The sequence below is a fragment of the Sus scrofa genome, chromosome 1 (assembly GCF_054392235.1).
Source record: "Sus scrofa isolate SSC_HxYL_T2T_F1_AM1 chromosome 1, Sscrofa_HxYL_maternal_Yorkshire_Landrace_v2.0, whole genome shotgun sequence".
Taxonomy (NCBI): Eukaryota; Metazoa; Chordata; class Mammalia; order Artiodactyla; family Suidae; genus Sus; species Sus scrofa.
Window position 1 is genome coordinate 12,101,928 of NC_139383.1, and position 16,505 is coordinate 12,118,432.

Consider the following 16,505-nt stretch of genomic DNA (forward strand, 5'->3'; position numbering starts at 1 on the left):
CCCTATCAAGCAACCTACCTGGGGTGTTGCTCATGGCAGCAGTAGTACTGGCCAGCACAGGTGTGACAACTGGGGGGGGAATGCCCGCTGCCATGTCCAAAAGAGGTTGAATAATCTCGCTCTTAAATACATTATTTTTCTGCCATAAGTTTAATACTCTCACTATCTTACTCTAGAGGAAAAAAGAAAAACGACATTTTAAGAGTATCTGGTTCATCTTTAAATCTCTCATGTTACACCAACATATTTTCCAACTAGGTCTGAGCTAAATTAACATGCAAATTTTTGTATTTCTAACGAAGCATAAGGAAGTTACACACAAGAATGCGTCCTACCTTCTAACTTCTGATTTCTCTTAATATGTGGGCACTTAGAAAGTGCCTTCTATTTTTCGCTTTATACAAAAAAGGCTTTCAGGAGTTCCCATCATGGCACAGAGGAAACGGATCTGACTAGGAACCCTGAGGTTTCGTGTTCGGTCCCTGGCCTTGCTCAGTGGGTTAAGGATCTGGCGTTGCTGTGAGCTGTGGTGTACGTCGCAGACGGGCGGGCTTGGATCCTGCAATGCTGTGGCTGTTGCTTAGGCCAGCAGCTACAACTACAATTAGACCCCTAGCCTGGGAACCTCCATATGCTGCGAGTGCAGCCCTAAAATGACCAAAAAAAAGACAGAAAGACATAAATTAATTAATCGATGAGAAATATACAAATTCAAAGATGATTTGTTCATTTTAACTGATAGAAATCCAAGCCCAAACTAGAGAAACTTCTAAATCAAAGTATTTAAGTTACTTAAAAAAAGTTTATATATAAAATTTCAAGTAAGTTACTTTAGATGAGATTCTAAGGTATCTATCTGGGACTCGATGATAAATCACTTAAAAATTAGAAGCATTCTTTCTGCCTGTTTAGAATTATCAAATACCAAAGTTAATTAAATGAAAAAAATCTGTCATGAAGCATATCCAAAAATACTTAAAGAATCATGCAATATCTTTAGCTCCATATCCATCTATTATAATAAGACTTTTTTCCTCATTCAAGATTATATAATAGTCCTTAAAAATAAAAACCGCCTAATCTTGTGGTATGCGAGAGGAGGAAGAAGACCGTGGTGAGCTTTTGAAGTTTTGCGGCTCTTCCTTAGGGTGAACAGTTCTTCCGCTATTCTTACCTTTTCCTACAAAATCAATGTAGCAGTTGACGCTGACAGAAAAAGGACACTAAATTTCCAAGTCAGTATCCAACACACACAACTTTCTAATATCACTGAGCACCTATGAAGATCACAACACCTTTTTGTTCTCCCTCAGGATCCAAAGCTTCATTCTATGTAGTACAGACTATTTGTCCACTTAGATCTGGCAGACCTAACACTGTGGTTTCTGGCACTAAGAAATCTCTACCATAACAAAAGAATTTTGGTATGCGGTTAGTTATTTTCTACTAATTGCTTGGTAAATCCATTTTTCGTAGACACTAAGTAAGTAAATATCAGCTCATCTCAAATAATCAAAATTCTGAACTGGCTATGTGTATAAATAAGCTTTTCATATAATTCCAGAAGCTTATGAGAGCCAGTTTCTGTAACACCAATTGGCTTAATAAATTAAAACGTAGCAAAATCAACTACATTTTTACATTGTTTAAGAAGAGTCTAATGAAAAAAAGGAACACGGATAATGCAATAACTAGGAGTAAATGATAACATAAAATGATAAATTAAATTAAGATAATCTGAAGACTCTCATTAACACCAAAAGGATAATTACTGTAGTGATTAAAAGGGGGGGGGGGTGACAGCATACCTTGTCATCTCCAGGGCAACGATATAAATTCTGGAAAGTGCTAATGATGTTATTACTAAATCTGGGTGCAAACACATCCTTTTCTTGACCAAACTGATGTCGAGACTGTCGTACAATGGAGTCAATAACGTAAAGCCCAGGTACCTTGTATTCTGGTTTACACTGATGAAAAAAGAGAAGAGTGGGAAGGGAAGCAAATGAATGAGGTTAAATTCTTGACAGACAAATGTCACCATAAATCCTACACAAACACAAAAACCCTGCTCACGCTGCGGTAGTGAACATTCAGACGCTGACTATTTCACAGAGTCTATCTCTGGAATGGCATTTGAAAGAATCTACTCTGGCTACTCCACACACTCAGACTGGCCCATCACCTAAGTTCCAAAACAGCACTGCATAACTGGCTTGAATGATAAAAAACAAAGGTAAAGTACTATTTTAATAACCAAAAAATGTGTTTAATGACTGTGAAAAGCCACATGGAAGGAAGGAGCAAATTCAGGAAAGAAAAGCTCTGGTAAAAGTATTGCAAACATGCCTTAGACTTCATCTGAAATAAATAACCAAAGGATTTCTGTATTAAGAAGGGAAAAAACGATATGGCAAATTATAACATTCTTAACATACCGAACCCAAAGTTTCATAACTTTGCTCAAATGCCACACCTATATGAAAGATAAGACACTACCATTATGATTCTAGGAATATATCCCATGAGAACATTTTTAGCTACTCCACTGATCAGTTTCTCAATCTTCTTATCCCTGACCCAATGGGAAGAATACGAAAGTCTCCTACTTTCCAGAGGACAATAAAGAATCCTTTTACTATCAAGCTCACTGCTTCAATTTTTTGCCATATCCAAAAGCATACAAAAACCTGCCTCCCAAACATATACTGATTAAAATGGAATTATGGTTAGATAATTCCTACCTATCTAAAAAGTAGGTTCCAATTTTGGGTGTAATGAGGTCAATATTTCACCCAAAGTAGTTTCAGGAAAATCATATATGGCACTAAGTCAAAACTGCATTCTTGAAAAACTTCTTGGCTATCAGAGGAACAGTGAGAAAAGGTTCCTCAGCCCACTTACAACACAAACATACATGTTTCCAAACAGAATTCAGCCAAGACAATGAGTGATTTCACTCTGCAAAAAGACACAGGTCCCTTCAAATCCTTTTAAAGAATCTTCTTAAGGTTACTATTAAGAAAATGAAGAGATCTTCAGCACCCATTCACAAATATCTACTGCAGTGCTCTGGCCTTCAGTACTTAGGGATTCATGATAAAAGACGTTAACGCTGATGTTTGAACATTAAAGGTTTAGAGGTTTAGGTTTAATCTACCTAAAGGTTCAAAAATGTATGCTCTGTTGAAAGTTATTGTTTTAAAAGTCTGAAGCAGTTTTCACTCATATTCCCCCAAATCTAGCATATTTGTCCTTCAGTTCACATAGTAGCCAAGGCTATTTTCCTCTGACTACCATACATTCAAAGAAATATCTATCTAGCCAAGCGAATAATATATTCAGTAATGAAAACTTTTAAAATTTAATGAAAAGCCTGACATCTTTGTTAAAAATTACCTATTCCCAATGCCAAAAACATAGATAAAATAATCTGATATACAAAGTACTACTTTATAGAAATGATTATTCTGAGAGTAAAGCTGAACAGAATTTATAAGTTGTGGATAAGAGTTTTTAAAATTTAACTGAATGGTAAGTAATAGAAGAATCAAAGCAGTGAGTTTTTTAAAAAATAAATAACACTTTTTTTCTTTGATTTAGAATAAAAACTCTGATTATAAACTCACAATACATAAGCACCGTAAGTACACAAGACAAGAAATGAGCCTTTCTGGCTTATTGCAAAGATCCCAAAGCTTTAAAACTATGTTAGCAGTTTTAGTATTAAGCTATAAAGACTAAGGAAAAAACAACTTTCCTTACACAATACCTTACAAACCCTATATTAAGATGTTGTGAGACAGAATTTCCTTCGCTGAGTAGGTATTTTTATGTGTCTGCCACATAAAATGGCAAAAAACAAAGTTAAGTATTATTTAAATATTGTGAATGCTTTAAAATAACATTTGGTAAACTTGGCTAAGTCTCCAACTAGAAACTTGAGAGAATTAAGACAACAAATCTGAAATGTTTTTCAATCTCTTCTTCAAGTCCTATCAGTACTGAAAACACAGGAATTCCTAAGACTCTAATGTCATGCGGTATTTTTTATACTTTGAATAACAACTGTGACTTGTAGTTATAAAGCACTAAAGGTTGCTAACAGCAGCATTTAAGAAAAGAGGGCTGTCTCAGGACCCGGTTATACCTGACACCAAATCAACTGCCACAGTGAACAGGGGATGCTTCCAGGAGGAGGACGGGAAAAGAACCATTCTGAGGTAGCCAAGGCATTTAGTTCTTCATAAGGTCTTCCCTCAGGAGAAACTTTTCAACCAGAGACTAATTTGCTGGGATTTTATCAGAGCTTAACTGACCTGGGGGAAGAGAAATACCCAACTCCAGAAATACCCACTCTACCCATCCAGATCCTCTGAAGGGGGGTTTAAAAAACCCTGAAAAACACATGTGAAGTTCAGGGCCTATAGGTACAGACTCTACTAAAAAACAACTAAAAAAACCCAATTAATATCATACTTAATGGTGACAAACTACTTTTCTCACTAATATCAGGAAGAGGTGTGCAGGCCCTCTCTCACCACTGCCTTTCATCATATTAGAAGTCCCAGCTGATATAAGACAAGAAAAGGAAATGAAAGGTACATCAATTGGGAAGGAAGGTGCAACATGAACTGAACATATATAATACTCTTAGCAGAGCCTACAAGATCTTCACTGCTAACTTTGAACCATTCTACACAGTATTTCTTAAAGAAGTAACATTTAACTACAGAAGGCAGAGATACTACTACAAAGTAAGTGAAAAGATCAAGTGGCATTTTCTTCTAGATAGCAAACACACTTTTCCGTCATTTTCAAGACTTCCGATAATTCAACTTCTCTAAGTGAGGAACCTCAGAAATTCCACAATAGTTGTATTTCCACAACGTCTAAGCCAGAGAGGCTAATGGGGAATCACTAACTCTTCACACTCCGAGGGAGGGCCTTGGTAACAGAAAGCAGAGAAGAGGGGACTTTGTTCTTCACCGACATGGAGTGTCAGTGCACAAGTACAGGAGAAGGGAAATGATAAGCAAGGAAAAAATATTATACCAGTTCCTGACAAAACAAAGCTAGACAAATCCAAATTTAATAGCTTAGTAAAATATCTCAGGTTGAATTTGATGTGATAATACAGAATCTGAAGAAAAGTAACAGTAACTATAAAGCAACACAGTATTTCTTAGTTGGTAATAGGATACATTTTGTTTGAGGAACTAGAGAAATTGATTCTATTTGATAGTCCTTAAAAGTCTAAAAGACATCAAGAAACAAGTTTCAATGTTGGCTGGAATTTAACTTCTTGAATGAAGATGATTTACTAAAATCTCTCAAAAATAACCTTTAAGTAAGGCTCATTAGGTCAGAAAATTTTAAATCTAACAGTATCAAGCGCTGGTTAAGATGGGGGCCACATCTGGTAGCGGGAATGTGAATGAGTAGAATCCTTACAACATGATTTTGGTATTATTTAGCCAAGCTGAAATGCACAGCCTACAACCCAGCAATTCCACTCCCACAGAAATACCAGCTGCACCAGGATACGCATGTAAGGATGTTCCCAGCAGTACTGTTCACAATTCCAAAAACTAGAAAACCATAAACACATTCAATATCTGTTAACAGAATGAAAATGCTGCAGTTGGAATAATGGAATATATAAGCAATAAAAGAAACAAATACTGCTATGCTGACTGGGATGAATTCTAAACACATGATTTTAAAAAGTACACAGGAGTTCCCGTCGTGGCGCAGTGGTTAACGAATCCGACTAGGAACCATGAGGTTGCGGGTTCAATCCCTGCCCTTGCTCAGTGGGTTAAGGATCCGGCGTTGCCGTGAGCTGTGGTGTAGGTTGCAGACGCGGCTCGGATCCCGTGTTGCTGTGGCTCTGGCGTAGGCCGGCGGCTACAGCTCTGATTGGACCCCTAGCCTGGGAGCCTCCATATGCCGCGGGAGCGGCCCTAGAAATGGCAAAAGACAAAAAAAATAAATAAATAAATAAAAAATAAAAATAAAAAAAATAAAAAGTACACAAAAGAATACACACTACAGGATTCTGTCTCAACAAAATTAAAATGTATGGTGTTCCTGCCATGGCTCAGAGACAACGAACCCGACCCGACTAGTATCCATGAGGATGTGGGTCCCATCCCTGGCCTCGCTCAGTGGGCTAAAGGACCCAGCACTGCCATGAGCTGTGGTGTAGGCCACAGACCTGGCTCGGATCCCGAGTTGCTGTGGCTGTGATGTGGGACTACAGCCCTAGCCTGAAAACTTCCATATGCTGCAGGTGCGGCCCTAAAAAATATAATAAACAAACAAATAAAAAGCAGGTTAAAGTGCTTGCTCAAGATTCCATATTTAAAAGTACAATACCAGGCAAGTTTGTAACTAACATAAAAGCCAGTTTGTTTACTTGGAAATGGATGTGATCAGGAAGAGGCATTTGGGGGGCTAAGGACGTTTAGTAAAAGTTCTAATTTTTTTTTTCTTTTTTGGTCTTTTTAGTGCCACACCCATGGTATATGGATGTTCCCAGGCTAGGGGTTGAATTGGAGCTGGAGCTACAGTCCTACACCACAGCCACAGCAATGCCAGATCCGAGCCACATCTGTGACCTACACCACAGCTCATGGCAGCACAGGATCTTTTAACCCACTGAGCAAGGCCAGGGATCGAACCTGTGTCCTTATGGATACTAGCTGGGTTCCTTACCATTGAGCCACAATGGGAACTCCTCAAAGTTCTATTTCTGAAAGTGAATGAGTTGCATAATTCTTCCCTTTATAAAAATTTACTATACAGGGGAGTTCCTGTCATGGTTCAGTGGTTAACAAAACCCAATTTGTATCCATGAGGATGAGAGTTCCATCCCTGGCCCTGCTCAGTGGTTAAGGATCCGACATTGCCATGAGCCGTGGTGTAGGTCGCAGACACAGCTCGGATCCTGTGGTGTAGGCTGGCAGCTTCAGCTCTGATTGGACCCCTAGCCTGGGAACCTCCATATGTCAAAGGTGCGGCCATAAAAGACAAAAAAAAAAAAAAAAATTTAGCTATACATACTATGTTTTCTGTACTTTTCTGTGATGTATATGTGTACATATATGTCACGACAAAAAAAATTAAACACCCTAAATTTCTCTAATAAAACACAAAAGACAAAAGCTTGCCTTAATGATTAACAACAACTAAGCCTAAGACACATTTGAGAAGCAAATTTAAGAGTACGGAACAAAGAACTGATCTAAAATATTCCTGGGCAGGAGTTCCCGTCATGGCGCAGTGGTTAACGAATCCAACTAGGAACCATGAGGTTGCGGGTTCGGTCCCTGCCCTTGCTCAGTGGGTTAAGGATCCGGCATTGCCGTGAGCTGTGGTGTAGGTCGCAGACACGGCTCGGATCCTGAGTTGCTGTGGCTCTGGTGGAGGCCGGCAGCTTCAGCTCGGATTAGACCCCTAGCCTGGGAACCTCCATATGCCATGGGAGCGGCCTTAGAAAAGGCAAAAACACAAATTAATTAATTAAAACAAAATATTCCAGGGCAGAGGAATTTTAGTAAAAAGTTCATTAGGAAAGGTAAGAATCTGGAAATTTACTCCTTCTAAACTATCTGTGCCAAAGCCCACAAATCTCTGTGTTCTCCACACCGAAGGGTAAGGTACACCCACGAGAAGGTCCCCAAGTACAGGATGTCACAACCTGCATGAAGGGGTATGTGTGTGAGCAAGACAGCGGAAGTAAACATAACAACTGTCTTTCCACATGGCTCTCATCCTTCCCCTGGGAAAACGCACAAGGGCAAAAGCATTAATGTACCGACCTTAATGAAGGTGATCATGTATTTCGGTTTCTCAAAAAGAAAAGGAAAACACACACACATTTATCTCCACTGTAAAAAGAACAGCCAACCACTGTGCGCACAAAACTACTAGATCGTTTCTGGAAAACCAAAAACTTTCACTACTATATCCTCTAGATCACTTGGCACAATTTTTTCACATTTTATTCACTGAGTAAAATTTTTGTTACATGAAAATAACTATAAATAAGCTACATTCCCTGCCATTCCTGATATAACACAGTAGGAAGTTTCAGGAAGGTAACAATAGTCAAAAGCTTATAAACTAAGGCAGTACTAGTTCATCGATAGATCATTATCAGAGCCCAGAAGATAAAATTTTTGCTGACCTTCTGATACCTAAGAGTAGCCACAGTGTCATACAATGCATCTGACTAAAAAAAGTATGCAGACTGTATCCAACTAAATAGTTTTGAGATATTCAATCCTATTCCACATGTAGTGGACAGATTTGTTGGCAGTAACTCATGCAAAAGGGTAAAATATTTCATATGGACAAAAGTAGACAAAACTCTACATATTTTTTTAGAATGTAGCTGAAGATTTAGCCTTTGAATTTCAGACCATCAAATAAAAACAGAATGATTAGCCACGGATGATAGAAAAGTCATCAAATCATGAGGTCTCTGACTCTGCAGAAAATTTCTTGTCTTTATGACTAAGGATAATTATTTATAGCCAAGACATGGAAGCAACCTAAGTGTCCACTGACAGATGAATGAATAAAGAAGACATGGTATGTATACATAATGGAATATTACTCAGCCATGAAAAAGAATGAAGTAATGTCATTTGCAATGTGACAGACCTAGAGATTATCATATTAAGTGAAGTCAGAGAAAGAAAAATATCATACATATCACTTACATGTGCAATATATAATAATACAAATGAACTTATTTACAAAACAGCAACAGACATACAGACATAAAAAACAAACTTACAGTTACCAAAAGGGAAGAGGGGAGGGATAAATTAGAGTTTGGGACTAAAATATACACACAGTATATATAAAATTATAACCAACAAGGACCTAGTGTAGCACAAGGGAAACTACACTCAATATCTTAGGTGGAGTTCCCATCGTGGCTCAGCGGTTAACGAACCCAACTAGTATCTGTGAGGATGTGGGTTTGATCCCTGGCCTCCCTTAGTGGGTCGGGGATCTGGTGTTGTCGTGAGCTGTGGTACAGGTCACAGATGTGACTCAGACCCTGTGTTGCTGTAGCTGTGATGTAGGCCGGCAGCTGTAGCTCCGATTAGACCCCTAGCCTGGGAACCTCCAAATCCCTGGCCTTGCTCAGTGGGCTAAGGATCCAGTGTTGCCGTGAGCTGTGATGTAGGTTGCTGACACAGCTCAAATCCTGTGTGCAGCTCCGATTAGACATCTGGCCTGGGAACTTCCATAAGCTGTGGGTACGGTCCTAAAAAGACAAAAAAGAAAGAGAAAAAAGCACAGGACATTATATCTTTAATTACAGTATATTCAGCATATACATGGAAAATCATATACTTACTTTCTGAATGAATTTCTCAACACTCTGTACCACATGTTTATAGAACTAAAAAAAAAAAGAAAAAAAGAAATGTGGTTTTAAATCTACTATGATTTTTCCTGCTAAACATGTGGCTTAACAAATCTTCAAAGGTCTATTAATGCAATTAACTTTAATCATAAATTTTCATATAACATAACTAGCTGTGACTAGTAAAGTGATTCTTGAGTTAAGTGTACTGTCAGTGTACCCAAAGTGTGTTACATTAACACAGACACAAAAGAATTCTATTATAGTCTTTAAGCAAGCAACTTTCACAAACAGGCTGAAAAATCCTGGTGTTAAGACACTGGTAGATGTACATTCTTCCTTCCTAGAATGAAAAGTATAGATTTGCTATAGTAAAATTTTATTGACGAAAAATTAAATAACCGTCAACAAATAGCATTAATAAATGTGTGCGAGAGAGTGGTTTTCAACTTTATTATCTTCTTCAGTTTCTCCTGGAAAATGTAACTACAAGTATATATAACAAAATAGAGGTATATAATGTTCTAATGGGTCAGCCAAAATAAATCAATAGAAAATAAGTGAGCACACATATTAAAAATTTTAAATGGGCTACTCTCAATTGTGAGAAAACTTAGATTTAAGTTTTATAAACAATACTATGAATGACCCTGAAAAGGAATGAAATGAAGACTATAGCTAAACAAAAAGTATCTAGAATTTGTACATTATAAGTTTTAATATCGCAATGGCAACTGCATAATTAGCATATTTTCGTTTAAAAACTAGCCTGAACCATGCTTCTATTTCTTATTCCATGAATTATACTTTTAAGAGACATCCCCCAAGACTGAAGACACACTAGAGTATTCCACTGAACTGCAGCATGAACTCCAATATTGGTAAAGTCAAAAACAAAAGAAAACCTCATTATTCAGATTCTCCAAATCAAAATTCACAATAAAATTTCCTTACTATAAAGTAACAGTATACTCAACGATTTAAATTACTTGCGTAAAAAAAGTTAAAACTACTTAAAAGTTATTAGGTATTTTATAGGTAACTAAACATTTAAAATCAATATACAAAATACTAATTACACAGTGACTGGTTTTTATTAAGTAGTGATTTTTCTGGAAAATGCCTTGACAGTGCTTCTTGTTTCTAGTTACTTTATATATTACAGGTAATTCAGAGTAAAACAGCTTACTAAACACTAATTCAAAGTTTCACATAGGGCTTCTTCCACTTCAGGCTACCAGAGGTACTGCTGACAGTGTGCACTATTGGAGTTCCTGTTGTAGCGCAGTGGAAAACGAATCCAATGAGGAACCATGAGATTGTGGGTTCAATCCCTGGCCTTGCTCAGTGGGCTAAGGATCCAGTCTTGCCGTAAGCTGTGGTGTAGGCCACAAACATGGCTCGGATCTGCCGTTGCTGTGACTGTGGTGTAGGCTGGCAGCTGTATCTCCGATTCGACCCCTAAGCCTGGGAATCTCCATATGCCACGGGTGCGACCCCAAAAAAAAGAAAAAAGAAAGAAAAAAGACAGTGTGCAATGTTAACAAGCTCCCATCAAAATAATCATGCCTCCAAACACTGATAAAAAGTCAAGGACTTACTTGAATATGAAACACAGTGTCACCTAAATCTGATTCAAGTATCAATTTAGGTATGTATCAAATGCAGTTTAAAATAGTACAGTACTATTAAACAATTAGTCCCAACTCTTCAAAAATGTCAATGTCATGAAAAACAAAACAAAGCAACAAGAACAGGACAAATAAATGACAGGATCTTGACGAGATCCTGAAAATGCACGGGTGCAGGGGATAGCTACTGAAGTTAATATTGAGACACCTGGTAAATGAAAGTGTAGATTATATATTAGTACACTAATATATTATGTATTAATATGATAACGTGATTGTCATATAATACATTGTATATTAATATAATATCAGAGTGAAATTTCTTGCGTGTGATGTATATTATCATTATCATTGTTTTAGGACAAATTCAAGAATTTAGGGATTGCCATTCTGAATGAACTCTGAAACAAACTCTCAAATGATTTAGCCACAAAACCCCAAAACAGTGCATATGTGAGAGTGAGAATGTGAGAGAGAGAGAGAGAGAGAGAGCGCGTGTGTGTGTACAAATAAATCAAATGTAATAAGATGTTTGTTAACACATGGTGAATCTAAGGGGCTGTGTGTTGCTTACTGTAGTATTTTGCAACACGTTTGAATTTTCTTAAAAATAATTAAGAGTACCCATAAATCAAAATAGTATATCATGTTCAGACTCTGAGAGAAACTTGGGTTCAAATCTGGCTGTTTCTACTACTGTAAATTAGCTCTTAGACCCTTCCAACATCTGAAAAACGGAAATAATGTTAAGTACTTCTTAAAAAGTCTTCTAATTAAAATGCATTGTGTTCAACAAAAAGTTACACTAAATGCATCAATTATTTTCACTGAACAAAAGTGGTATGTTTGCACACTCTCAGGATCATGATCATAAAATTCAGATCACTATGTACAACAGTATAGTAAAGCACAAGAGCCCAACATTCTATACAGAACTTATGAAATACACTGAAAAATCTCTTCTTAGAAGAATCCTGTAGCTTAAATGTGTTCGCTGGTCACTGTCCTTATTCCCTCTTTGATTTTCTGCATTTAAATACAGGGATTTGAACTGTTTCTGGTAGATATTAATCACAAATTTGAAAACTAAGTTTTGGCTGTAAGAACACTGCAAAATCAACTATAAATCTAAATTTTCTCGAAGTGGTGATTCTCTGTAAAGAATCTGTTAAATCTAATAGATAATGCTGTTACTCAAAGACAATTTATTTAAATAATGGTGCTTCTATGGTTGATGTTCTTAGAGTAGGAAAATATATTACCAATATAATATCTATAGGTTAATACCTACTTAATTAAAAACAAGTAATTATTCTCAATTTTAACAACTCTACTGCAGCAGCGAGTCTCAGCTTTGGGGAGAAGAACCTTTTGAAGAGGTTATCTAAGGTTAACCTTCAAAAGTTTCTTAAAGTCAGAGTTCTCATCGTGGTGCAAGGGGAAAAAATCTGACTAGGAACCATGAGGTTGCGGGTTCGACCCATGGCCTCACTCAGTGAGTTAAGGATCTGGCATTGCCATGAGCTGTGGTGTAGGTTGCAGATGTGGCTCAGATCCAGCATTGCTATGGCTGGGGCGTAGGTGTAGCTCCGATTGGACCCCTAGCCTAGAAACTTCCACATGTGCAGGTGCAGCCCTAAAAAAGCAAAAAAAAAAAAACCAAACCAAAAAAAAAAACCTTGAAGTCAAATTTTATGCAAAATTTTGCATATACGTGTACTTCCCTAGAGAGAGTCCAACCTTTTCCTGAGATTTTCAGAAGTATCCATAAGTCAAAATCGGTTCAAAACTACTGTTTAAGAGCAATGGCTAAATACCTGTGGACTCTTCCCACAGTTTAAATGCCCTTCATGGGGTTCCCGTCGTGGCTCAGTGGTAATGAATCCAACTAGTATCCATGAGTACATGAGTTCAACCCCTGGCCTTGTTCAGTGGGTTAAGGATCCAGTGTTCCTGTGGGCTGTGGTGTAGATCACAGACACGGCTCAGATCTGGCATTGCGGTGGCTGTGGTGTAGGACAGCAGCCTCAGCTCTGATTTGACCGCTAGCCTGGGAACTTCCACACACCATGGGTAGGCCCTATAAAGAAAAAAAAAAATGTCCTTCATACAATGAAGTCCAATTATTTTTCATAATGGCCCCTAATCAATAAGAAAAAATTAATACATTAATTTTATTTGGAAACCTTTTCTTAACTCATGTTTCAAGATCTTGGAAAGTCAATGTGACAAATAACAGTGTTAATAAACACTTTGCTCACAGGGGGGCTCTATCTAAAATCTAACCTGAGACAAAGCAAGGGAAAATGATTGCCTTAAAGCTTATGAAAGAATATTTATCAAAATATTAAGTGTTTATCTCTAGGTGAGAGAGTCTGCACGTGATATACTTTGTTTTGTGTTTTTCCCCTTGTACTGTACTAACTCTGTAAAAAGGAAGAAAATATATAATCTGTAAAAACTCTCTCTCTTTCAAAATAATGGTGTAGTATTTTCTTTTGAAAACACAAGAGCAAAATTTGTTACTCACCTTAATAGCTTTGATGGCTGCTTTAGTAATTTGGGTCATTTTTGCTTTAGAAATGGGTGGCTTATAGTCATTCAGGGAATACAACTGATGAAAAAGAAGAACAAAGCTTAAATACAACAACACTAATTGTCTTGAAGCAATTACATAAAATTATCAAACATTTCTATTTTTATACACTCAATGAAATAAAAGCATTGCTTTTCTTTTAAAAATCAAGTTCAACATTATTAGCCATCAAGCAAATACAGATCAAAACCGCAATGAGAAGATCCGTTTACACTTGCTTGCTTACCATCAGAAAGATAAGTGCTAGCAAGGACGTAAAGGAACTGGGACTCTTCCACACTGCTGATGGAAACGTAAAACAGTGCAGCAGCTTTGGAAAACAGTTTGGCAGTTCTTCAAAAAGTGAAATATAAAAATACGTAATATGACCCAGCAATTCCACTCTCAGGTACATACCCAACAGTTGCAAATACATTTTCATAAAAACTTGTACACAAATGGCCACTGGAGCATTATTCATAAAAAAATTCACTTAAAAAGTGGAAACCACGCAAATGTCCATCCAGTGAGGAATGGATAAACAAAATGGGTTCAATCTATTCAATCAAATATTAGTCATGAAAACAGAATGAAGTACTGACACATGCTACAAATGGATGAACCCTGAAAATACGTTAAGTTCAAAAGGCCGTATTTAAAAGACCGTATGTTACAGAACTGCATTTATTATGAAATGTCTAGAAAAGGTAAATCTACTGGTGATTAACTCAGCTATGGGTGTTAGGAGCAACGAGGCACGATAATAATGAGTACAGCACTTCTTTTTAGGGTGATAAAAATATTCTAAAATTGACGGTGGTGATGACTGTACAACCATACTAAAAATCACTGAATTATATACTTTCAATTGGTTACTGACATGGTAAGTGCAATATAACTGTTTTTAGAAATCAAGAGCTTTAATGTTTAGCAATGATCCTCCTCCCTAAAATCTTCTGTTTTAAAATTTCTCATGTAAGCAAAGGATAGTAGTACTGATTAGAGAAAACAGTTAACGTAAGGTGGGGAAACTAGGCAAAAGACAACTAACTAAGCTTAAATGATACTGATGAAAAGTGATGCTAGGATCTTACCAATGCTCTAAGATATTAAATACAAGTCTGGAAACTAAGCTCTGGCCACTAGAACACTGCAAAAACAACCTGAACAGGCTTTAAAAGCAATTCAAACAGCATTCGATGGTTAATCAACTAGAGTCCTCTATAGTCTTAAATCCAACACCCCTTATTTACTGATTTCTATATCCTATAGATTTACTACCCAGTTTCCCCCTTTTTTGTCTCTTCTTCCTCCAGCCACCGCCAGGACCAAATTACCTTCACTCTCACATGGAGATGGTACGTCTATCTTTTCAAAACCTCGTGTGATCAAGTGACCGATATCCACTTCTTACCACCTTAAAAATTAGTAAGCTCAATGACTTCCCAGTCTTTGGGGAAACACAAAAATCTACACATACAATGCCCCTGCCTGGTCCGATTCCTGTCTACCTTTCCAGTCTCATCTCCCCTTCCCAGCTCTCTGCCCTAAGTATGACGGTCTTCTTTCAGTTCTCTACCACAGACTCTTAAAAATGGGTTTGTTCCCTCTATTTGGAATACAACCAGGGCCTCCCCACTAGTTACCTAATGAGAAAAGCCTTCCCTACGTCTCCCCAACCAAAGCTATACCTCCTTTTATGCCCTCATTGTACTGTCATTCACTTTTGAAGCATTCAACACAGTAATCTGATACTTATTTGTATGCTTATTTAACTAATATTTGATTTTTAAAAGGACTGTCCCAAAGAATGACAATGATATCCATGAAACGAAGGATTTAAGCACCTTTAATGCAGTGTAAGTAAAAAGAGGTTAACTGTACACCAAGACCTGTCCAAGCTAAAATCAATCCAAGGAGAAGTCTAAGTCTTTCCCCTTTAAGTTCCCAAAGAAGTACCTGTCCGCTTGTTGATGGTACCGCCCAATCAGGGAAAGGACCTCACCAGAATCTTTAAGAGGTCACCTCTGTCAAAGTCATAGGAACTTTAATATACTCATGGCCTCAATTCCTATCTTTCTGTTTTAGAAAATCTAATGGTATGCCAGTCTACTCACCAGGTGCAAAATAGCAACAAGACATTCTATAGTGTTTACAGCAAGCGGTATAAAGCAAAGGTCAACTTCCCAGAATTTCTTAGTGGGCCCCAACTGGAGCCCATCTGAGATCCAGTCCTACTTTCGCTTAGTAGAGAATAAGCTCTAAGGACAGAAACCCTACCATTTTTGTTTAGGTTTTTTTTTCCCCCTATTGTCCAAACTGTATCCTAAGTGTCTGAAAGAGCATAGGAACTCATTAAGAATAATTAAAATGAACAAATACATATAAGAGACAGCTTTGTACAAGCTGTTCACAGAAAGACCTGGATTTGAATTCCAACTATGTCATCTTATTACAAGTTGTTAAACCTCTGATCCTTAGTTTTCTCATTTACAAAATAGAAACAACACTCATTTCACAGAAACACTGCATATAAAGCTTTTAGAACACACTGAAGTCACTCCACACTTAGCCAAAATTAAAATCCTTTTCTTTGGTAGGTATTCTCCATTTAAATGAATAACACTTAAGTATCCATTAAACAGTTATTCATTCATGTACCTGAGGGTACCTTCCACAGTAATTCATATTACTAAGGCCATGAAGATACATCAGGTTCTTTCTATGGCTGGTGATACATTACTTCTTTCATTTGGCATGGTAAAGCCCTAAAGTTTCAACCAAGCACTAGCCTATATTCTAGCAGATCAAAGGCTTTGCTTGCTTGCTTTCTTCCTTTTTTTTTTTGAGGGCGGGGGGAGAATGAAGTAGGGGAAATAAAATTTAGCTTTGCAAAATGTGTGTGAAA

At 37.3% G+C, this 16,505-nt stretch overlaps 1 protein-coding gene across 20 annotated transcripts in view; it reads right to left on the bottom strand.

Moving 5' to 3' along the window:
- The window catches only part of SCAF8 (SR-related CTD associated factor 8), a 233,395-nt gene that overhangs the window by 183,975 nt on the left and 32,915 nt on the right, over nt 1-16,505 (bottom strand). For all 20 annotated transcript variants that reach the window (XR_014844295.1, XR_014844296.1, XR_014844297.1 and 17 more), the window contains 4 exons: nt 13,553-13,636; nt 9,383-9,427; nt 1,809-1,970; nt 19-172 (listed from right to left, as the gene is read on the bottom strand). Coding sequence is in view for 16 of the 20 variants with exons in the window: in XM_085023291.1 (XP_084879417.1) it covers nt 19-172; nt 1,809-1,970; nt 9,383-9,427; nt 13,553-13,636 (445 nt within the window). In the remaining 4 variants the exon portion in view is untranslated. The remainder of the gene's footprint in view (nt 1-18; nt 173-1,808; nt 1,971-9,382; nt 9,428-13,552; nt 13,637-16,505) is intronic.